Here is a 23612-nt window from a genome sequence, read left to right as displayed (position 1 = left end):
ACAACCATGTCAAACTCCTCCCCTGGTCCCCACACAATAAATTCTAATGGTTCCCTATTGCCTCCAGGAGCAAATAAAAACTATTCTGTTGGCCCCTCCAACCTTCCAGTCTTCTTACACCTTACTCCTTACAAAATACTCTTCAATCCAGTGCCACAATCTCCCTGGCTATTCCAAACACAAGACCTCTCAGCTCTGGGCATTTTCTCTTGCCGTTACTTATGCTTGGAATGCTTTCCCTCCTCCACTCTGACTACGGATCTCCCTGGCTTCCTTTAAGTCCTCAAAAAACTCCCACCTTCTACAGAAAGCCTTCTGTAATACCTCTTGATTCTAGTGTGTTCTCTCTATTAAATTTTTTTCCTATTTATCCTGTATTTAGTTGGTTTACACATATTTGTTTGTCTCTCCCATTAGATCTTGAGCTCCCTGAGGGCAGGGACTGTCTTTTTGCCTCTTTTTGTCTCTACTTAGCTTAGTGCTTGGCACAAAGTAGGGGATTAATAAATGTTTATTGAATTGAAATGGACAAATGAGTTTCCTTACTAATTGCTTTATGTGTTCATTATGGAGCTAGTATTTGATGGGAAAGGTGGTTAAGCTTTGGATTTGATGCTAAGTATCCAGTTTTCCCAATCATGAACAGTGATTGGAAGTTAGATTGACTGCAAAACCCCCCCACAACAACACATCGTAGACCAACAAGCCTTGTGCCATATCTCTCTGAGGGGAGTAGAATGGCTATGCTTCTGGCTCCTTAACCTCCTGTTTCCTTTCAAGTCTATTTTGGAGAAAGAGGGGGCAGAAGAGGCTAATGCTGTCAATTCTGCATCTCTTCAAGGCACACAACGACACCCCTATGTTACATGTGAAGGGACAACCCTTGTCACATTTCTAAGCAGGACAACTTTGAGATGCTGTCTTTCCTCCCAATTCCACTGGGACCTCTGAACAATAGTGATTAAATCAAAGAAAAAAAACTGATAAAACAGATGATGTACAAAATTCAAGAGGTAAAAAATTCACCCAAAGTTAACTTTAAAAATGACTAGAAATGATATAAAATTACCAGGAGATCAAATAAATTGGATAATAATGTAAATAAAAAAGATATTCAGTGTGTACAAAAATTATAAAAGAAACGTAAGTGATGTAAAAATTAAAGATAACAATAACATTTATTTTGAGCATAGAAAAAAGGGAAAATGGGCAATAAATTAAAAATAGAAGTTTCAGGGCAAACTACTCTACCTCCAATTCATTTTCATCCTTGTTTGAGGAACTGGGTTCAGCATCAGTTAAGGCATCATCAGGGTTTGAAGCAGGGCTGTTGGTGGATGTGCTTTTTTCTTCTTTCCTCTTCTTTGAGGAGAGATGGAGAAAAATAACTACAAATGCTGAACACAATAAATAATACCATCGATAGCCAATACAACCAAATCAGAGTGGAAACAACATGGAGGATATCCTAAGGTTGGTAAGGGCTTTCTCCAGTGGAAATTGGTCAACTGGAGACCAGGAAAAGTCTCATTTGAATCACCTTGTGATTAGGCTACTGCCCATGCTTGGCTTCATTTCAGCTTATATTTACAAGCTGAGGAAGAAAAACTGATGTATAAAATAGGAAAAATGAGAGATAGGATCAGATTAGAGAAAGGATCAGATACAAATCAATGTTTCTAGCAACTTTGACCATAAGGAGGAAATTAAAATGATGGGGGCATCTATATTCACTTTTGTCTTATCACTTGAATCATAAAAAAGAATGGTAGAACCAGAAGACAGGAACATAGAAGTGGAAGAGTAAACATCAAAGCTCTTGGAAGATAGAAAAAAGATTGAAGAAATTATATATATTCATTTCTTTAAAAATTAATTTAATTTTCTTATTCTGAACTTAAATAATAAGAGTATTTTGATACAGAATAACATATAAAAGAGAACTACACATTGAAACATGAGTCTCTACTTTATATCACTTGCTTTCTTCAAAATGCATAACTTCTACATGTTACTTTCAAAATTGCCCCAATTGCTTGTTCTTCCTTCTGAACTTTTACTGTCTCATTCTATGCATTTAAAACAGGGTTTAATGATTTTTTCCCCCTTAAGCATTACTATTGCTAAGATCTCTTTCTACTACATTGTCCCACCCCTACCAAAAAATAGAAGAGAAAAAAACTGTAATGAAAAAATATAGCAAAGCAAAATAAATCCACAGAGTGGCTATGTCTTTAAAATGCATGTCTTTCTGTATCTTGAGTCCATCATCACTTTGCAAGAGAAGTAGTGTGATGCCTTACAAGTCCAAAGGAAATGTAATTGGCCACTGAGTCACCAAGGTTTTGTTTTTCCTTTAGCTTTGTCCTTCTTGCTTCTTCTCATTTCACTCTGCCAATCCATACTATCTAGTACTCTCTGAAATAATATCTTTCAGCATTTCTGATGATACAATAATATTTCTTTACATTCATAAATCACAATCTGTTCAGTCATTTCCCATAGGCAGGCTTCCCCTAGATCCTAGTTCTTCGGTTCTTTTTATTTTTCATTTTAAATCAACTTCAGGAACAGGAAATTAATTTTGCTTGCAATTATTCCATCTTTGGTATTATACTTTCTCTTACACCCCACCCCTCCACCTTATTTCCCTGATGGATTTGATAAGTATTTGTACTAAATTGTTTCTGTATTTTATCTTCATTCCTTTGTTTGAGATAACAATGAAGTTCTCCTGATGCCTGATCTTTCCATCCCTTCCTATACGCTTCTATGCTGTTCTTCTCAGCCAAATTATGAAATGTATTAGGGTCTGTGCTCTTCCTCCTTTCTTCATTAGAGCGTTCCTTTCAATTTCCCTTCTCTTTCTTTCATTCAACCTGCTCCCAGAACAGAATCGATCCACTGCTAAACCTTTTGGTTTTTTAACTTAATTCTCTTAGTACCTTTTAATGATAATAAGGTTTTGAAGGACAACTTGTTTCATCATCCTATATTAGAATGTAATTATCACATAGTCCATTTCAATTGCTCAAATAAACTTACTTTTCCAGGTTTCTCTTGACTCTTGTGTTTACGTTTCAAAGTTCCTGCTTGTTTGGCATTTTCATCAGAAATTCTTGAAAGTCTTCTATTCCATTTGCCCCGAAATATTCTCAGCTATTCAGCAGAGTTATTCGTGGCCATAAGACTATGCCTCTGCCTTTTGGAATTTTTTGAAATTTGAAATTTGCATTTCAAGATCTATTTTTTGTAGTAAAGTTGCCATGTTTTGAGTGTATATTACTACAGATCTCCAGTGCTTGAATTATTTCTTTCTAGTTGTTTGCAGTAATTTTTCTTTAATATAAGAACTCTGGACAGAATCACCAGAACATTTTCTTTTGGGCATTCTTTCAGAAGGAGATCGATAGATTGTTGCAATTGTCACATAACTATATAGTGTAAGATTTTTTTTACATATATTGCCTCATCTGACCTTCCCAATGCTTCTGATAGGTATTAGCATGATGTCTGTTCTATAAATGAACAAGTCAGGCAGGACCTGAGTTGAATGATCTGCCTTAGATACTTATATATATCCTGAGGAAGTTACTTATCTTCTCTCTGCTTAAGTTTCTTCATTTGAATAATGGGAATAAAATAGCATTTACATCACATGGTTGCAGGGAGGAATAAATCAAATGAGACTATATATATATATGTATATATATATAAAGCACTTTAATTATTATAGAAATATTAGCTATTAATTTTATTATTATTCTGGGATGGATGTTAATGAATGACTATTCACACCTCCTAAAACATCACACTTACTCTTTAAAAAAAATCCTTACCTTCTGTCTTGGAGTCAATACTGTGTATTGGAGTCAATACTGTGTATTGGCTCCAAGGCAGAAGAGTGGTAAGGGCTAGGCAATGGGGGTCAAGTGACTTGCCCAGGATCACACAGCTGGGAAGTGTCTGAGGTCAGATTTGAACCCAGGACCTTCTGTCTCTAGGCCTGACTCTCAATCCACTGAGCCACCCAGCTGCCCCCTCCCCATACTTATTCATTTCCTAGGAGAATGGTTTTTGAATTGGCATGAACAGAATAAAAATGACCAAGGATGGAAAGCCAAGATGAATAAAGAAATAGTCAAAGTGACCTCAACTGCCCTGAAGCAGTTCAAGTCACTACAACAACCCATGACACTGAAAAAATTTGTGGAGATGATTGTTAATACATTAGTGGTGATCTTTGAATGATTACAGAGTAGTGGTGGAGAACCTATGGCACGCATACCAGAAGGGGCTCTCAGAGCCCTCTCTGTGGGCATGCTCATTATTACTCCAGCACAGAATTTGCCAGAGTTTGTTACCAGAAAGCCAGAAGGTTACAGGGATGGGCTGCTTCTCTCCCCCTCTCCATGATTGCCCGAGGACATCACCCCCACCTCTAAAAAGTTTGCCATCACAGTTATAGAGTATAGGAGAAGAGTCAAAGAACTGCCCAGAGGCAAAATTCTGATTTTCAAATAGTGGGGAAAGTAATTTTTTTCGAATTATAGATCAACAAATTTATTTAAGGTTGTTGGAAAATATCACAAAGTTCAATAATAAAAGGATGATGAGCAATTAGAAAGGGAAGCAGTAATCACCAATAAAATGTGGACCCATTAAAATGTCATGTCTAGGGGGCAGCTGGGTGGCTCAGTGGATTGAGAGTCCTAGCTGTGTGACCTTGGACAAGTCACTTGACCCCCATTGCCTAGCCCTTACCACTCTTCTGCCTTGGAGCCAATACACAGTATTGACTCCAAGACGGAAGGTAAGGGTTTAAAACAAAATAATAATAAAAATGTCATGTCTAAGCTATTCCATTGAGACTCTCCTTTGATCCCCTGTATGTCCCTGCTTCTACAACTATGTCAAATATTGACTTTGTCATCCAATGAAACTCCTAAATCTTTTTTTCAAATAAATTTATCTCTTTTATGTAGAAAAATTATCACTTTTTGCACCCAAAGTAAAAAATTTTGAATTAATCTTCACAAAATTTGAGCTTAATAGATTGGGCCATATGTTCTACCCTATAAATCATGCTTTTTTTCTTTCCAGCATCTTATTTCAGATGACTTTTCTAACTTTGCATCATCTTCAACGTTGATTAGCTTGCCATCTACTCATTTATCTAATTCACTGATATGAAAATTAAGTATAGAGGGTCAAATATAGATCTGTGGTTTACTAGGGACATCTGTAAGCAAATGAGGTAAAATAATTCATGAATTCTTTAGACTTGATTGTTCACATGGTTGTCTGTTGGCCAGCTTATATTTCTTCCATTTTGTTGTCAAAAATATCAGTGTTAAAACTATTTTCTAAAATAAAATGAAATCATATGTAAACTTATTTTGATCTATTAGTCTAAGAGTCATTTTAGTAAAATAAAATTGGGATGATCTGTTTGGCACTTTTATTGATGAAACTATGTGAGCTTTGTGTGAACATGGGTTCCTTTTGTAAATATTCACTGACAAATTCTTTGCTGACAGGTGGTTGATAAACATTTGCCTGTCTACTATACTGTGAGACAGAGGAAAAAGAAACAAATGAATACTGAACATAATAACTGTTATTTATCATCAATAGCCAATATAACTCAAATCATATGGAAATAACAAGGAAAATATTCTATGGTTTGGTAGAGCACTTTACCCAGTGGCAACTGGTCCAGTGGAGACCAACATTTTCCTGTAGATTTTTAGGCTACTTCTCATGTTTCATCTCATCTCAGCTTACACATGGAGACTATAGGTCATGGGAAGAAAAAAACCTGATGTACAAAATGTGAAAAATGAGAAGAGATATATTCTGGGACATAATATGATGGGATAAGGGATGCTCAGCTTGCCCATACCCTCCAAACAGGAAAAAATAGAAAATAAAACATCTCAAAAAGAAAGGGAAGACAGACAAACACATCTCACTGAGGTAAGAGGGAAGAGTAGCCCAGTGAGTGCTACATCAAATGGAGCTTGCAGAGCACACACTGAGAGGAGGTTGCAGAGCTTACACTGTCATAACCTAACTCACTGCCAAACAGTCTGAGAAAATGTAACAGTTGATGAGGAGAAGTCCAAGACCAGCCCTATGGAGTCCTGAGGCAAGGAAATTTCAAAGCCAGTAGTAGTCTTACAGGGATTGACACAATGAAACCAGCAGAAGGGAGCAGCTCAAACCAGCCCTACCTGCTTTCATGTGGCATGGAGTAACATAAAGGTAGACTAGAGAATAGCTCTAGGAGTTGCCAAATGACCTGAGGCAACAAAAATGGCAGAGGAGGAGAGGTGTTGCCAAGCAGTTTGAGGTAATGATATAGCAGAGTACAGGAGCCAACCAACAGTAGCTGTACCTGCTTCCATGTGGCCTGGAGTAATGAAAAGGCAGAGCAGGGAATAGCCTAACACAGGAGACAACAGGGAAACCAAAAGCAGGGGGAGCTGAATCTAGCTGGAAAATCTGCTTCAAGCCCCTCAAAAGAAGTCAGGTGGTCTATCCCTTGGAAGTACACACTGAAGGTACCCAAAGATAGTCAGACCTACCCTAAGCACCAGAGGAGGCTATATTACAAGTTTCAAACAGTGCTCCTTTCATCACAGGAGCAGAACATCAACAGATGAATAAATTGGGTGGGTGGGTGGGAATAATAACTAGAAAAACTAACAAAAGTTAAAGAAAAAACCTAATCTTAAAAGTTACTTTAGTGATAAGAAGATCAAAATATAAACCCAGAAGAGGACAACAATGACATAAAGGAAATCTGTAAAGCCTTAAAGGAGAATAGAAAGGATGTCAGGCTCTAAACGTCCTTTTGGAAGAATATGAAAAGAGGTTTAAGAAATCAAATAATAAAAGAAATGATAGAAAGATGCAAAATGAAAATGGAGGTTCCCCCATCTGAAGAAAACAACTCCATAAGGACTAGAAAGGGCCAAATGGAAACAATTTCTTAAAGGCTAGAATGGGTTAAATAGGCAAACAAACAAACAAACAAACCAAAACCCTGAAGAAAATAACTTCCCAAAGGTTATAATGGGCTAAATGAAAAAATAAACACAAAATCTCAAGGAAAAAAATTACTCCATCAAATTAGAATTGAGGAAACAGAAGCTAATAAATCCATAAGGTATCAGGAGACAATAAGACAAAACTAAAAAAAAGAAAAATGAGATAGGATTATATACAAAACACTTATTTTAATGGCTTTCTCCATGAGTAGTAAATTAAGATAATGTATCTATACTCACTTCTGTCTTATAATTTGGTTCGTAAAAAAGGAATAGTAGAAACAGAAAACAGGAATATGGAGGTGAAAGAGCAAACATTAGAGTAAAATTGGAAGAGAAAACATTAAAGAATTTTTCATTCTTTCAATTAAAAATTAACTTAATTTTTAAAATTCTAAACTTAGAAAATATATATATAAATATAAAAGACTGCATAATAAACCATTAATCTCTACTTCATACCACTTGCTTTTTTTCTAAACCCTTACCTTCAGTCTTAGAATCAATACTATATAGTGGTTCTAAGGCAGAAAAGTGGTAAGGGCTAAGCAAAAGAGATAAAGTGACTTGCTCAGTCACATAGATAGGAAGTGTCTGAGGCCAGATCAAATCGAGGACTTTCCATCTCCAGGGCTTTCTCTGACCATTGAGCCGCCTAGCTGCCTTGCACTTGCCTAATATGTGTGTGTGCATAACTTCTACATATTACTTTCTTTAAAAAAATTTAAATTATATACTTAGTTACAAACACCATAAACAAAACTTTTAACTAAACATGCCCAAAAATATTATGTGCAAAACCACAAACTCTACTTTGCTTACAATTAAAAATATGTAAATTATATATGTATGTTAATGTAAACAACTTCTGCTTTTGAGTTCCCTTTGGATTTGTTTTACATGGATACTTTTTTCTCTTTATTTTGTGGCCATTATTTTTTATGTTTAATTTTTTAAATTTTTTTATTTTATTTGGTCAATTTCAAACATTATTCCTTGGTTATAAAAATCATATTCTATTCCTCCTTCCCCTCCCTCCCCTCTCCCATAGCCAACACGCAATTCCACTGGGTATTACATGTGTCCTTGATCAGAACCTATTTCTATGTTGTTGATGTTTGCATTAGGATGTTCATTTAGAGTCTACATCCCCAATGTGGCCATTATTTTAAAAATGTAACATTGTATGCATTCTCCTTTTTTTTTCTCATCTCTCCATTACATATTACTTTCAAAACTGTCCCGCTCACCTGTTCTTCCTTTTGAACTTCCTTCACTATACACTTTTCATGTATTAAAAACATGGTTTAATGGTCTCTGGGGTGGGACATTACTACTACTAAGCTCTCTTTATACCATGTTGTTCTATCTCCAAGAGAAAAGAGAGGAAAAAGCTTTTGTACCAATAGTAGTCAAGCAAAATGAATCCACACAATGGCCATGCCCTCAAAATGTATGTCTTGTTCTGCATCTGGAGTCCATCATCTCTCTAAAAGAGGGGTAGCATGCTGTAGCCAGGTCTTCAGGAAACAATTGGTCACTGACTCTTCAAATTTTATTTTTCCTTTGAGGTTATGATTCTCGCTCCTGCTCATTTCACTGTCAGTTCAAATACTCAGAACTCTCTAAAATAATATCCTTCAGCATTTGTTAGGATTCTATAATATTCCTTTGTGTTCATGTAATACAATCCTTTAAGTCATTTCCCAAAGGTCAGGTTTCCCCTTCAACTCTAATTCTCTGGTTCTCTGTTTTTTTATTTTTCATTTTAATTTTCCTTTAGGATCAGAAAATTCATTTTGCTTGTAACTGTTTCTTTCCTGGCATTATCCTCTTCATTATAATCCATCTTTCCCCTTTCTCCTCCTTTGAGTTTTATCTATCTATCTATCTATCTATCTGTCTGTCTGTCTGTCTGTCTGTCTGTCCGTCCGTCCGTCCGTCCGTCCGTCCGTCCGTCCGTCCGTCCGTCCGTCCGTCTATCTATCTATCTATCTATCTATCTATCTATCTATCTATCTATCTATCTATCTCTCTATCTATCCATTCTTGACTATTTTGGTGTCTACCTTCAATTATTTGTCTTAGACAATAAGGGTAGGTTGACATTTCCCCCCCTCATCTCTAATTATGAGATGTAGGTTTTATTCATTCTTCCTCCTTTTTTTACTAAAGGATTCCTTTTGATTTTCTTTTCTCTTTCTCCCATTTTCCCCCTGCCCCCATCCCAAGCAGCATCTATCCACTATTTTTTCACTCTCTCAACACATTTTCATGAAAATAAGGTTCTGAGGGATTTGTTTCTTCAACCCACATTAGAATGTTAGCAGAACTTCATTGTACAGACCACTCTTATTACTCAAATAAATTTACTCTTCCTGCTTTCTCTTAAATCTTGTGTTTATATTTCAAAGTTCCTACTTAGGTTTGGCATTTTCATCAGAAATCCTTGAAAGTCTTTTGTTCTATTTCCCCCCTGAAATATGTTCAGCTTTTCATGAAATGTATTTTTGTTTATATGCCTCTATCTTCTGCTTTTTGGTATACATTATGTCAGAATCTCCTGTTTTTGTAGTAGAAGTTCCAATGTTTTGAATGCTTCTTAATATGGATATCCCAGTACCTGAATCACTTCTTTCTGGTTGCTTGAAGTATTTTTTCTTTAATGTAAAAATTCTGTATTTTGGCTAAAACATTACTAGGACATTTTTTGGGGCAATACTTTTAGAAGGAATATGATATAATTTTTAAATTTTCATATAAGCATATAGTGCTTTAATATTTATAAGAGACTTTATAAATATTTTCTCTTTTTTCTTTCCTCTATAACACCTCTAAGAGGCAGGTCCTATTACTATATCCATTTTATAGATGCAGAAACTACAATAGGCAAATGTTAAGTGACTTGCCCAGCTTCACATAGCTGGTAAGCATTTGAGACTAGAAGTGAATGCAAGTTGTTCTGACTCCTGACTTCTGGTATTATATTCATTGTGTTATCCATTCCTAATAGATTTGAGCTATTTTTATTTTTGGATTTTTAAAAAATTTAGTAAGTTTCCAGGCTTTTTAAAATCATGTTTTTTAGGAGTCATATTATATCTTTTTTATCTGTTTTTTTTAAGTCAATTAAAACATATTTTTCTTCTGTATTTTCAGTCTTTGATTTTCCCCTAATGTTTCTTTTTGTCTCATGGATTCATTGATTTGTTAAAATCTATAGTTTTCATGGTTTCCAGGGAGGAATTTCTGTAATGAGTATGAGCACTTAGAGAGTTTGTAATAAAAGATGAAGTAACAGGATTTGGCAATAATTTTGAGGTTGATATTGAAGGAAAATAATTTTTCTTACATTGTCTATGTAAATCTGAAGTTTGGAGATCTTTTTTTGATCTCTAAATAGAGTTCTGATTCAAACACATTTTAATTTTGGATGTAGGCTAGAGGGAGTTCAGGGAAGAAGTAGGACTATAACTTGAGATTCTTGGTGTTATATTATATAGAATTTCAGATGAAGAGAGGAAGGACCTGAATCAAAAGACCTACTTCACATACTGACCTTTTGTGTATACTGTGGAAGTCACTTAACTATCCTCTGCTTAAGTTTCTTTATTTGTAAAATGGGGATAATTATTATACCTATATCACATGGTTGTTGGAATAAAACAGATCAGACAATATATGTATAATACTTTAAACCTTGAAGAGCATTATAAAAGTTGGTTATTACTTTTATTGCTATTATTCAGGGATGGAAGGCAATGGATGATTTTTCCTGCTCCCTAAAACATCAAACCTAATAGTTTCTTGAATAATGATTTTTGAATTGGTACAAATAGAACACAAAAGCACAAGGTTACAAGTCAAGATATCTAGCTGTATGACTCTAAATAAGTCATTTAACCCCAATTGCCTATCCCTTATCATTCTTCTTCCTTGGAACTGATATTTAGTATCTATTTGAAGATAGAAGGTAAAGGTTTGTATTTTATAAAAAGGAAAAAAGAAAGTCAAGATACATTAGGAAATGGTCAGAATTACCTCAACTTCCCTCCACCAAATCAAGTCATCATATCCTATGGCATTTAATAAATTTGTGTAGATTATTATTGATACATTATTGGTGATATCTGAATGATTATAGTGTATAGGAAATGAGTCAAAGGTCTGCAAAGAGGCAAATATCCTGATTTTCAAAAGGGGAAAATGTCATTGCTATGATCAATGAAGTTAGCTTAGAATGTTGGAAAATGGAGTGCAGTATTCAAAGGATGACATAAGCAATTAGAAAGGGAAGCAACAATCCACTAATAAACAGTATGGACCCTTTAAAAATAAAGCACATTGGGACAGCTAGGTCCCTGCTTCTGTACTAGGTTAAATGTTGAGGTACTCATACAATGAAAGTTTCAAATCACCTTTCAGACTAGTTTCCAGCTAGTTTTTTTTCTATCTTGTAAAGTTGATTGAATTTATCTCCATGAAATTTGATCTTAGTAGATTTGGTCAAATGTTCTCATTCTCATTCTCTCTCTCTCTCTCTCTCTGTCTCTCTCTGTCTCTCTCTGTCTCTCTCTGCCTCTGTCTGTCTGTCTGTCTGTCTGTCTGTCTGTCTGTCTCTCCCCCTCCCTCTCTCCTTCCCTCTCTCCCTCCTCATACACACACTCACACATACACAAATGCATATTCTGGCATCTAATAGGTTAAGTCACTTTTCTAACTTTGTGTCATCTTCAAATATAATTAGTATGCCATCAATGCTTTTATACAACTCACTGACAAAAATATTACATAATAGAGAGCCAAACATGGATCTGTAATTTAGTAAGGATCTCTGCAGTAGATGACATAGAACCATTTATGAGTTTTCTAGGTTTGGTCATCCATATAGCTGTCTACTGATTAGCTCACATCTCTTCAATTTTGTTGCCAAGAATATTACTGTCAAATGATTCACTAAAAATCAAGTTAAACTCTCTATAAAATTCCTTTGCTCTATTAGTCTTATAATTGTGTTCCCAAAAGAAAATTAGGAATATCTGTCTAGTATTGTCTGTGAAAAAAACTATGTAAGCTGTGTGATCATTTCCTTTTGAAAATGTTTATTAACTTATTCTTTATTTTTCCCAAATCTTTACCTTCTGTCTCAGTATCAATTCTAAGACAGAAGAATGGCAAGTGCTAGGCAATCAGGATAAAATTATTTGCTCAGGGTCATACAACTAGGAGATGACTGAAGCCAGATTTGAGTTGGTTGGTTCTCCAAACTCCAGGCTTGCCACTCTATCCATTCTACTATGTGATTGATAAACATTTGACCATCTATTCTTCTATCATTTGTATCTCTCCAATTTTTATAAAGAAAACTGATGACAACTTAACAATTACATTGGCTTCTTTCTATGCATCCTGGGATGTGGTTCGTTTAGACTTGCTAACTCTCAACTGAAAGTCAAGAGCATGTTTACCATCAGTATGCTTTTCTTGGATTTCAACTATTACCCATTTCCCCATGTCATTTACAGATAATTTGCCTTGGCAGGAAATCAGAAACACAAGACTTGAAAGGTTCAGATTTCTAGCATACTTGATCCTTGCCCTCTCCACCCTATGCAATGGCTCTATTCCTTCTTTAATTTCATTATTTTCTATTTTCTACAAATCTGTCACTTGAATTTGTACCCTCATCACCTAAGGCCTGGAGCCATGGTTCTCAAGGAGAATATTGTTGAAATTTGTCTCTGCTCTCACTTCTACTGCCACATCTGAATAGAAACAGTGATTAAATTAAAAGAAGAAAATATGATGAAAGCATATTATGTAAAACATTGAAAGGTAAGAATTTTCCAGAAATATAACTTTAAATGTAACTGAAAATGATAGGAAAATAGAAGGTGATAAAATAAATTGAATAAGAAATGGAAAAATGTTATATTCAAGGGAGAGGGAGGCAAGTAGAAGGGACAAATTGTTAATTCAGATAAAATGTTTATTTTATAAAAGAAATGAAGATGGTATAAAAACAAAAGATAATGTTATTTATTTTAAAAATAGAAGATAGGAGATGGGCAATAAATTAAAAATGGAAGCTTTAGGGCAAACTACTATATCTCTAATTCTTAAATACATCCTTAAAGATGTGGTTTTGACATCGAGTAATGTCATCATCACTTCTTGACATAGAGATGTTGGTGGATGAGCTTCCTTCTTTTTTCTTCTCCTTCAAGGAGAGACATAGAGAGAAAAGACCATAATTTTTGAAGGCAATAAATATTACCCTAATAGCTAATACAACTGAAAGAGAGTGGGAGAAACCAGGAAAATATTCTATGGTTTGATAAAGTACTTTTTCCAGTGGAGAGAGAGACCAAGAAAGGGCTCCAATGGGTATTTCTTAGGCTCCTTAGTCTACTTCTTATGTTTGGCCTTACCCCAGCTTACATATAGAGCCAGTAGGCCCTGTGCAGAGAAGACATTGATGTACAAAAAAATACAAAGAAAAATTAGAGGTAAGATCAGAAACAAACCATTGGTTTTAGTGGTTTTTGTCATGGACAAACAATCAAAATGATGATGTATTTATACTTCTGCTGTTATCATTTGATTAATAAAAAATAATGGTGGAAACAGAAAACAAGAATGTGGAATTGGAAGAGAAAACATCCAAAAAAAATCTAAAGACAAAAAAGATGGAAGAATTTTTCATTCTGGCATTAAAAAATCAATTTAATTTTCTTATTCTAAACTTAAAGAAGAGTTTTTTGGCATGTAAAAAGGACTGTATAAAATGCCATCAAATCACTACCTTTATACCATTTGCTTTAAAAAAAACCTATATAAGTTTTACATGTTATTTTGAAAACTTTTCTGCTTGATCATTGTTCTTTCTGAAATTATTTCACTATTCTGTGTATTTAAAACATGGTGTGATGGTGCTTTCTTGGGCATTACTATTGCTATGCTCTCCTTCTATCATGTTGCTCCAGAAAAAAAAAAAATTACAAGAGAAAGGAGAGAAAAAATTCTTTACTCTTCCTTTCATCTATTAGTCACAAAACAAAAATTAAGTACATATCTGGTACAGTTTGTAATGAGACAATGAGCTTTTTGTGATCATCACTTCCTTTTGTTCTAACTCATTCTTTATTGGTAGCTAATTGTTCTCAAGGACATCTTTGAAATGTCATCTCTACTCTTACTTCCACTATTATATCTGAAAAGAAACAGTAGTCAAATCAAAAGAAGAAAGTATGGCGAAAGCAAAGGTTGTAAAAAAATAAAAGGTAAACATTTTCCAGAAACACAACTTTAAACATTCCTGGAAATGATGGAGAAATAGAAGATGATAAAATAAAGAAATTGAAGAAATGATAAGAATGGTAAATGGTAAGAAATGGAAAGATTTTATATAAAATGGAGAGGAAGGGAAATTTGAGGGACAGACTAAAAATTCATGTAAAAACAAATGTTTATTTGATAAAAGAAATGTAAATGATATAAAAATAAAAGATAACAATAATATTTATTTTAGAAACAGAAAAGAGAGAAGATGGGTAATAAATTAAAGCTGGAAGCTTCAGGGAAAAGTACTGTACCTCCCATATTGTTACATTCTTTTTTGAAGGAAATCTTCCATCGATTCTGACATCATGTGTTGAAGAAAGTGTCTCAGTGGATTGATTTTCTCCTTTATCCTTTTTTGAAGAAATGCATAGAGAAAAAAGATCATAAATGCTGAATACAATAAAAATTACCATCAATCATTAACACAATGGAAGCAGAATGGAAACAACAAGGAAAATATCCTCTGGTTTGGTTAAGTACTTTCCCCAGTGGAGATGAGTACACTGGAGAACAAGAAAGATCTCCCCTGGATTTTCCTGGTGCTCTTCCAGCTGTTTCCCCTGCTTTACCTCACTTCAGGTTAGGTGTACAGTCTTCTGTATACATGTGAAAAAGAAACACTAATGTACAGAAAATGAAAAATTAGTGATAGGATCAGGTAGAAACCACAGATTATAATGGTCTTTGTCCATGTACAAGAAATCATAATGATGTGGCATCTATACTCACTTCTGTCTTTTCATTTGATTCATTAAAAAATATGATAGTACCACATTGCTTCCAGAGAAGAAAGGGGACAGAGGATGGGAGGGTGACAATTTGATGCAGACTTTAGGAAGTTAAAAAATTGTTTTTCATGTTATTGAAGAAAAAAATAAAATATTTCATTCCTTTATTTTTTAAAAAAATCCATTTTCTTATTCTTAACTTAAACACCAAAAAAGTCTTTCCACATTTAGAGTAGCACAAAAAAGAGGACTGCATATGGAAAAAATGGATCTCACTTCATTATACTTGCTTTTTTTAAAAAAAAAGTAGGTAATAATTTTACATGTTACTATTTTTCACATGAAAAACTATACTTTAATTGGCATTCCACCTCCGTACATGTTACTTTCAAAACTGTCCTGCTTGCTTCTTCTTTCTTCTCAACCTCCTTCCCTGTTCTGTACATGTAAAACATGGTTCAATAGTCTTTTCTTGGGCATTGCTATTGCTAACTCTCTTTCCACCATGTTGCTCCAGCAGAACAAATAAATAAACAAAAATCTACGAGAAAGAAGAGAAAAACTCCTTCTTCTTCCTTTTGTCTATTAGTCACAAAGCAAAATTAAGAAGTTATCTGGTACTGTTTGTGATGAAACTATGAGAGTTTTGTGTGATCATCTCTTCCTTTTGTAAATGATCATCATTCTTCATCAATAGCTCATTGATGGCCATTTGCCTATCTACTGTTCGGAAGGGTGTCCTATTCCTTCTCTGATTCCATTCTCTTCCACAAATCTGTCACTTGAATTTGCACCTGCACTGCCTAGCCCTGGAGCCATAGTTCCCAAGAAGGACATCTTGGAAATGCCATCTCTGCTCCTACTTCCACTACCACATCTGAATAGAAACAGTGATTAAATCAAAGGAAGAAAGTCTGGTGAAAGCAAAGGATGTACAAAACTGAAAGGTAAATATTTTCCAGAAATACAGCTTTAAACATTGCTGGAAATGATGGGGAAATATAAGATGATAAAATAAAGAAATGGAAAAAATGGAAAAAGTGATGAATGGTAAGAAATGGAAAAAAAATTACATAAACTGGAGAGGAAAGGAAATGTGAGGGACAAACTATAAATTCATGTAAAAACCAGTAAGTTTATTTGATAAAAGAAATGTAGATGGTATAAAAATAAAAGATAACAACAATATTTATTTTAGAACTAGAAAAGAGAGAAGATGCGTAAAAAATTAAAAGTGGAAGCTTCAGGGAAAACTACTGTACCTTCAATTTTGTTGCACTCTTGTTTGAAGTACTGGATTTTGCTTGGATTAGGTTTATAGCATAAGATGAAGAAAATAACTTGAAGAGTGGGTTTTCTTCTTTCTCATCCTTTGAAGAAAGACACAGAGAAAGTGACCATAAATGCCAAACACAATAAATATTATCAGCAATAACCATTACAAAGGCAACAGAATGGAAGCAACAATGTAAATATCCTTTGGTTTGGTTAAGTACTTTTCCCAGTGGAGATGAGGATACTGGAGACCAAGGTAATTCTCTCCTAGATTTTCCTGAGGCTCTTCAGGCTGCTTTCCTTTCTTGACCCATCTTGGCTAATATGTACAGACTTCTGCATACATATGAAGAAGAAACACTAAGGTACAGATTGGCCTTGAACAGAAAATCATCATGATGCGACGTCTATATTCATTTCTGTCTTATCATGTGACTCATGGAAAAGAATGATAGAATCAGATTGCTTGCTCTCTCAAGGAAAGGAAAGGGAACAATTAGGATGAGAGGCTTAAAATTTGACTCAAAATTTAAAAAGATCAAAATTGTTTTTTCATATTACTTAGGAAAAAAAATAAAATACCTTTTAAAAGAATGATGGCAACAGAAACCAGGAATATGGAGGTGGAAGGGCAAACCTCTAAGCAAAGGTGAAATGCAGAAAAGATGGAAGAATTTTTCAAAAACTTCATTTTCTTATTATAAACTTAAATTAAAAAATAATTTCCATATACAGAGTAGCACAAAAAGAGAACTGTATATGAAATAAATCCCCATTTCATTCTGCTTGCTTTTCTTTTAAAAAGTGGATAATAACTTTTTCATGTTCATCTTTTGAATGTAAAAAATAGCATGCTGTACTCTGCTTTCCAACTCCATTCATATTATTTTAAATTATTATTATTAAATTATTATATTTTAAATTTTATTAATTATTTTATTAATTTTATTTTCATTATTTAATTTTTATAAATTTATTTATTATTATTAAAACTATCCTGCTTGCCTCTTCTTTCTTCTCAACCTCCTTCCCTGTTCTGTACATGTAAAATATGGTTCAATAGTCTTTTCTTGGGCATTTCTTGCTATTGCTAACTCTCTTTCCACCATGTTGCTCCAGCAGAACAAATAAATAAACAAAAATCTACAAGAGAAAGAGACAAAACCTCCTTCTTCTTCCTTTCGTCTATTAGTCACAAAGCAAAATTAAGAAGATATCTGGTACTGTTTGTGATGAAACTCAGAGGTTTTGTAAATGATCATCATTCTTTATCAATAGCTCATTGATGGCCATTTGCCTGTCTACTGTTCGGAAGGGTGTCCTATTCCTTCTCTGATTCCATTCTCTTCCACAAATCTGTCACTTGAATTTGCACCTGCACTGCCTAGCCCTGGAGCCATAATTCCCAAGAAGGACATCTTGGAAATGCCATCTCTGCTCCTACTTCCACTACCACATCTGAATAGAAACAGTGATTAAATCAAAGGAAGAAAGTCTGGTGAAAGCAAAGGATGTACAAAACTGAAAGGTAAATATTTTCCAGAAATACAGCTTTAAACATTGCTGGAAATGATGGGGAAATATAAGATGATAAAATAAAGAAATGGAAAAAATGGAAAAAGTGATGAATGGTAAGAAATGGAAAAAAATTACATAAACTGGAGAGGAAAGGAAATGTGAGGGACAAACTACGAATTCATGTAAAAACCAGTAAGTTTATTTGATAAAAGAAATGTAGATGGTGTAAAAATAAAAGACAACAATATTTATTTTAGAAATAGAAAAGAGAGAAGATGCGTAAAAAATTAAAAGTGGAAGCTTCAGGGAAAACTACTGTACCTTCAATTTTGTTGAACTCTTTGAAGTATTGGTTCTCGACTTTAATAAAGCAGCAGTAATCATTGCAGCAGTCATCTTGGGTGGTGGGGCTTCTTTCTCTTGCTCCTCTATAATCTAAGTGTTTTCAAGTTTAATAAAAGATAAACATCGAACATCGGTCATGCTTGATTTTATTTTGTCCATGAGAGTGTTAGGCTGCCAATATGAGGAGTTTTCAGATAAAGGAGCCTGGCAATTTAATGTCATTTCTCCATATCTCTCTATTTGTCTTTTTCTATTTTTCCATCTTACTTAAGCCTTTTCTTTTTACACCACAATAATTTCCTGAAATATTATCCACTCTCACTTCTTGGCTACCTCAGGGTCTTCCATGGCTTTCCTACGTGGGCTGCATACTTCCCACCAGAAGCTTGGACTCCACTCCTTTGTCCTCCTCCCAGGTCTGATAGGTGAGGAGCTGTCTTATCTTGCCACATCCTGGGCCTTGATGTCATGCCACCCCATGTGCCACCCCATATACCAGTCTCACTTAAAGCTCTATGCACTGTCTTCTTCCATTAGAATATAAGTTCCTTAAGGACAGGGACATTATATTTCTATCTTAGCACTTAGCACAGTGCTTGGCACATAAATCTTCTCTCTCCTTTTCTCTATATCTATCTGTATTTATTTATGTGTATATGTATATCTATTTATCCATCTTCCTTGTAACTAAGAGAAATAGGTAAGCAAAACGCACCAACAAAATGATCACATCTGAGTGCATTTGCCACCCTCTAAAGTGATAAAAATTATTTTTAATACTGTATCATTTCTTTCAATATTAATCTTTAATATTGCCTTTTGTGTGCAAGCTTTTCCCCTATTCCTTTGTCTTAATAGTCTTAGGAATGTCCTTATATCCTTGTCCCAGAGCATTTCTAAAATTGGGATAATTAAGACTGAGGATGTGAGTTCCAGTCTTTGCTGGAAACAGAACTAGCTTTAGTCAAATATATCCAGGGGCAGTACACTTGTGTCCTTGGTTTCCTCCATTACAATGAACCATGGAGGCAAAATTTAACTAGGTCTAACTTGATCTTTCCATCTACATCACCAGGGATATTAAAATCTTACAATCAGGTGAGTGACTCCCCTGGCACCATGAGGGGACCAGGGACAGTCTTGGAAGAAACATCCCATCTCCTCCATAGGTAGCCACCATTCGAAATGCCATTTTTCTGACCAGGGGAGGGCTGAATCTTGACCTTTCAGAACTGTATTTAAATGATTTTAAATTCTGGATGATTTGTCTCTTATTGTTGAATCATTGACTATTAAATTTAATCAAATGAATAAATTTAATTTTAATGACAGTTAAAATTAATTTTAACATGAAATATTGCCTCTTGGAATTTTTACTCATCACAACACCAATAGTTTCCTACTTCTCTATGACAAGTTTTCCACCATCTGTTCTCTGTGACCAAAATTTGCTACTGTAATTAATTTGTTTGGCTATCTTTTATCATTGTTTCCACTCACAGTGTTATATTCATTTGGTAAATTGTTCTTATTTCATTTCCCATCATCTGATACAACTTGATGTTTCTCTGAATTCTTCATTTCTCATGGTGCAATAGCACTTCATTTATTGGTTCTGGAATCCTTCAATTGCAGCTGCTCCTTCCCTATATGAATCCTTCAATTGCAGCTGCTCCTTCCCTATATGACACCTTTCCCCATTAGAGCATGAGCTCCTTGAGAGTAAGAACTGTTCCTTTTCTGTCTCAGTAGAGTGTTTTGCATGTAGTGCTCAATGACTGTTTCCTTCATTTGTTCATTCACTCTCTTGATTGATAGCAACTTTATTTCTATATTTATTTTTTCTAAGTTTATTTTCAATACCAAAAAGGTCCTTTAAATATTTTGACATTTTTTCCCTGCCTTTTTGAGATTGATGTCCAGTAAGAGTATCATTGACTTTGGCTCTATAATTTGGAATTGTTTTCTAGAATATTTGGTCTAATCCCCAGATATACCAACAAATTGATCTTCGTATGATCCTTCCAACACTAATTCTATATTTTATCATCTTTGTGACTGTTAGTGAATGCAAAGTAAACCCCCTGCAGAGGTTTTAATGTGCATTTCCCCCCTCATTATTGAGAACATCTTTTCACATGGTGGGTGTTAGTCTATAATTCTTTTGCAAATTCCTCCTGTCCTTTGAGCACGAATCTAGTGGGGCTGGCTCTACATTTGTGTCAGTGCTTGCAGTATGTTGAATATTGGGTTTTTATTAAAGATATTTGATGCAAATTTTCCCTATAGTCAACCCTTTATCTGATTATGCAATTCTCACTGATTTTATTCATGCAAGAACTTGACCATTTTATATACTTGGAATCATCTCTTTTGTCTTTTTTGGTGAACTCCATCACCTTCTTGAGTTGAGAACTTTCCCTACAGGTCCTACCTGTGAAATAAATGCAAGTCCTTCCTTTTTGGGTTTTTAAATAGCAAGACCTTTTATATTTAGGCCACATCCATTTGGAGCTTATTGCAGTATATGATGTAAGTTGTTTGCTTAAACCTCATTTTTATCACATTTCCCCAGTATCAAATAGGGAGATTTCCTCCCGAGAGGTTGTGTTCTTGTATTTCAAGCACTGGATTATTCTTTTCTTCCTTCTGGGTTTTGCTTCTTCAATCTATCCTACTTATCTTTTTCTATTTAAAAAAACCAAATACTAAATGTTTGGCTAATTATTGCTTTGTAGTATAGTTTCAGATCTGGTGATTCTTTTGTTCCCTTTAATCATTTTTTTCCCATTCAATTTTGGGACAGCTCAAATATTTAGGAAGTTTTCCCTTAAATCGAGAAAAACTCTGCAACGTGGACTCCCTTGCTCCCAATTTTACCTTCTGGGGCTGAGATAATACGACTAATTACTCTTCCACATGACTGAACCCCTTATTCTTGAAGACAGCTATTACTTCTACCTTCTGCCTTCCCTTTTTCAAAGTAATTATTCACTATTTTGTTCAAATAATCCTTCTGTGGCATGGTCCCTTGGCGTCACCCTTTTCTGGGCAACACTCCAGATGTGGTCTAATGAGTTGGGCTATGTTCTCATTCACTCTGAATACTATACATCTCTTAATGCAACCTGAGACTGAATAAATCTTTGGGCTGATGGGTCACACTGTTGATGTGCATGGCCTTTTCCATTTGGAGTCTGAGTTGAGATTCAAACATGACATCTTCTAAGTATTCCTGCTAAGCTGTCAATGAAAGGACCAAAAAAGGTCACTCGTGGGAAGATACAAAGGGCTTGGGCAATCTACCCACCATGCATGCAACTGTCTACATCATAATGGGACCAGGCTAGGGAAAGGGGTTCTACCAATTGACTTTTCCATGTGACTCCCTGGGCAGTTCTTACAGAAATTAAAAGGAAAATGAATGAAGAATAGCAGATTTTAGAGAAATCACTATACCTCTATTTCAATTTCTTCCTCTGGTTCGACTAATATAATTTCTTCTTCTTCTTCTTCTTCTTCAGGTTCTATCACTTCCTTTTTATGTATTGTTCTCTCCTTTGGGAAGAGAGGGGGAAGAAACAACAAAACTCAATCATTATTTAGAACATAAACAGGGGCAGCTAGGTGGCTAGTGAATAGAGAGCCAGGCTTGGAGTTGAGAGGTGCTGGGTTCAAATGTAACCTCACACATTTTATCGCTGTGAGACTTTGTTTAAGTCACTTACCCCAATTGCTTAGCCTTACCACTCTTCTGCCTTGGAACTGATACTCTGTATTAATTTTAAGAAAGAAGGCCTAAAGTGGTTTATGAAGGAGGGAGGATGAACATTTTTCAAGCATTTTCCACTGCCTGTCCTCATCTCAGCTTGAAGTTATTGGCTATGGGTATTAGGAAAGAGAGTGATAGACATACTTATAGACAACAATAGCTAATATTTATAAATACATTATCATTTGAATGTTAAAGCAGCTCTTTGCTGTAAGTGCTATTGTTGTCTCCATTTTATAGATGAGGAAACTGAAGCATTGAGAGATAGAAGTGACTTAACTATGTATCAGAAGTAGAAAATGAACTTAGGTCTTCTTGTCTCCGAATCCAACCCTCTATCCATTATGCCACAAAAAATACTTGAGAGATTGAATCATGTACACACAAAACCTTTACCAGAAAAAAAAAATTTAGAAAGGACTTTTGATGCAAGCTTGGGACTTGAGCAGAAATCCAGCACTGTCCTGATTGGTAAGACCCTCCTCTCTCTAGAGAGCACCAGACCCCCGGCCATGCTCTGTAGCAGCCATCTTCCCACATGCCCTTAGCTAATGGAAACCTTGACCTGGCTGGGTTATCTTGATTGATAAGAATCCTCTACATCTATGTAGCCTCTGACCCCTGAATGTACTCCATTCTATTCGTATTCTTGATATTATGAATTCATTCATTCATATATTACCCTCCATTACACTTTTCCTTCTCCTTACCCCAAACCAGTAATTGAATCAATGGTACTATAGCATCTAAAAGATGTTTACTAATTGACTACCCTTAAACTTCATCCACCATGCTTGTGACTTCTCAGATCAAGCCATTCTGCTTTGGCTACTACTTTACTAAATGCCTTGCCTTCCACATTAGAATGCGAGTTCCTGTAGGACAGAGAATATTGCATTTTTGCATTTGTATCCCTGCAAAGTAGCACAGTGCCTGGAATATAACAAATACTTTATAAATGCCTTTTCTTTCATTTGATTATTTGTCTTCCTTTTCCTTCCTTAAATTATTTCTTCACCTCCCTTTTCCTCTCCTTCCTTCCTTCCTTCCTTCCTTCCTTCCTTCCTTCCTTCCTTCCTTCCTTCCTTCCTTCCTTCCTTCCTTCCTTCCTTCCTTCCTTCCTTCCTTCCTTCCTTCCTTCCTTCCTTCCTTCCTTCCCTCCCTCCCTCCCTCTTTTTCTCTCTCTCTTCTTTCTTTCTTTCTTTCTTTCTTTCTTTCTTCTTCTTTCTTTCTTTCTTTCTTTCTTTCTTTCTTTCTTTCTTCCTTTCTTTCTTTCTTTCTTTCTTTCTTTCTTCTCTTTCTTTCTTTTCTTCTTTTCTTTCTTTCTTTCTTCTCTCTCTCTCTTTCTTTCTTTCTCTCTCTCTTTCTTTCTCTCTCTCTCTCTTTCTTTCTTCTTTCTTTCTTTCTTTCTTTCTTTCTTTCTTTCTTTCTTTCTTTCTTTCTTTCTTTCTTTCTTCTTTCTTTCTTTCTTCTCTTTCTCTCTCTCTCTCTTTCTTTCTCTCTCTCTCTTTCTTCTTTCTTTCTTTCGTTTCTTTCTTTCTTTCTTTCTTTCTTTCTTTCTTTCTTTCTTTCTTT

General features: G+C 34.9%; 1 protein-coding gene across 10 annotated transcripts in view; it reads right to left on the bottom strand.

The window, feature by feature from the left end:
* The window catches only part of DGKG (diacylglycerol kinase gamma), a 298101-nt gene that overhangs the window by 199025 nt on the left and 75464 nt on the right, over nt 1-23612 (bottom strand). For all 10 annotated transcript variants that reach the window (XM_056819855.1, XM_056819854.1, XM_056819858.1 and 7 more), the window contains 4 exons: nt 21725-21823; nt 18242-18355; nt 16390-16497; nt 14651-14749 (listed from right to left, as the gene is read on the bottom strand). In XM_056819855.1, the coding sequence (XP_056675833.1) occupies nt 14651-14749; nt 16390-16497; nt 18242-18355; nt 21725-21823 (420 nt within the window). The remainder of the gene's footprint in view (nt 1-14650; nt 14750-16389; nt 16498-18241; nt 18356-21724; nt 21824-23612) is intronic.

The sequence above is a fragment of the Monodelphis domestica genome, chromosome 2, assembly GCF_027887165.1.
Source record: "Monodelphis domestica isolate mMonDom1 chromosome 2, mMonDom1.pri, whole genome shotgun sequence".
NCBI lineage: Eukaryota > Metazoa > Chordata > Mammalia > Didelphimorphia > Didelphidae > Monodelphis > Monodelphis domestica.
This window is presented reverse-complemented; position numbering and strand designations above follow the sequence as displayed.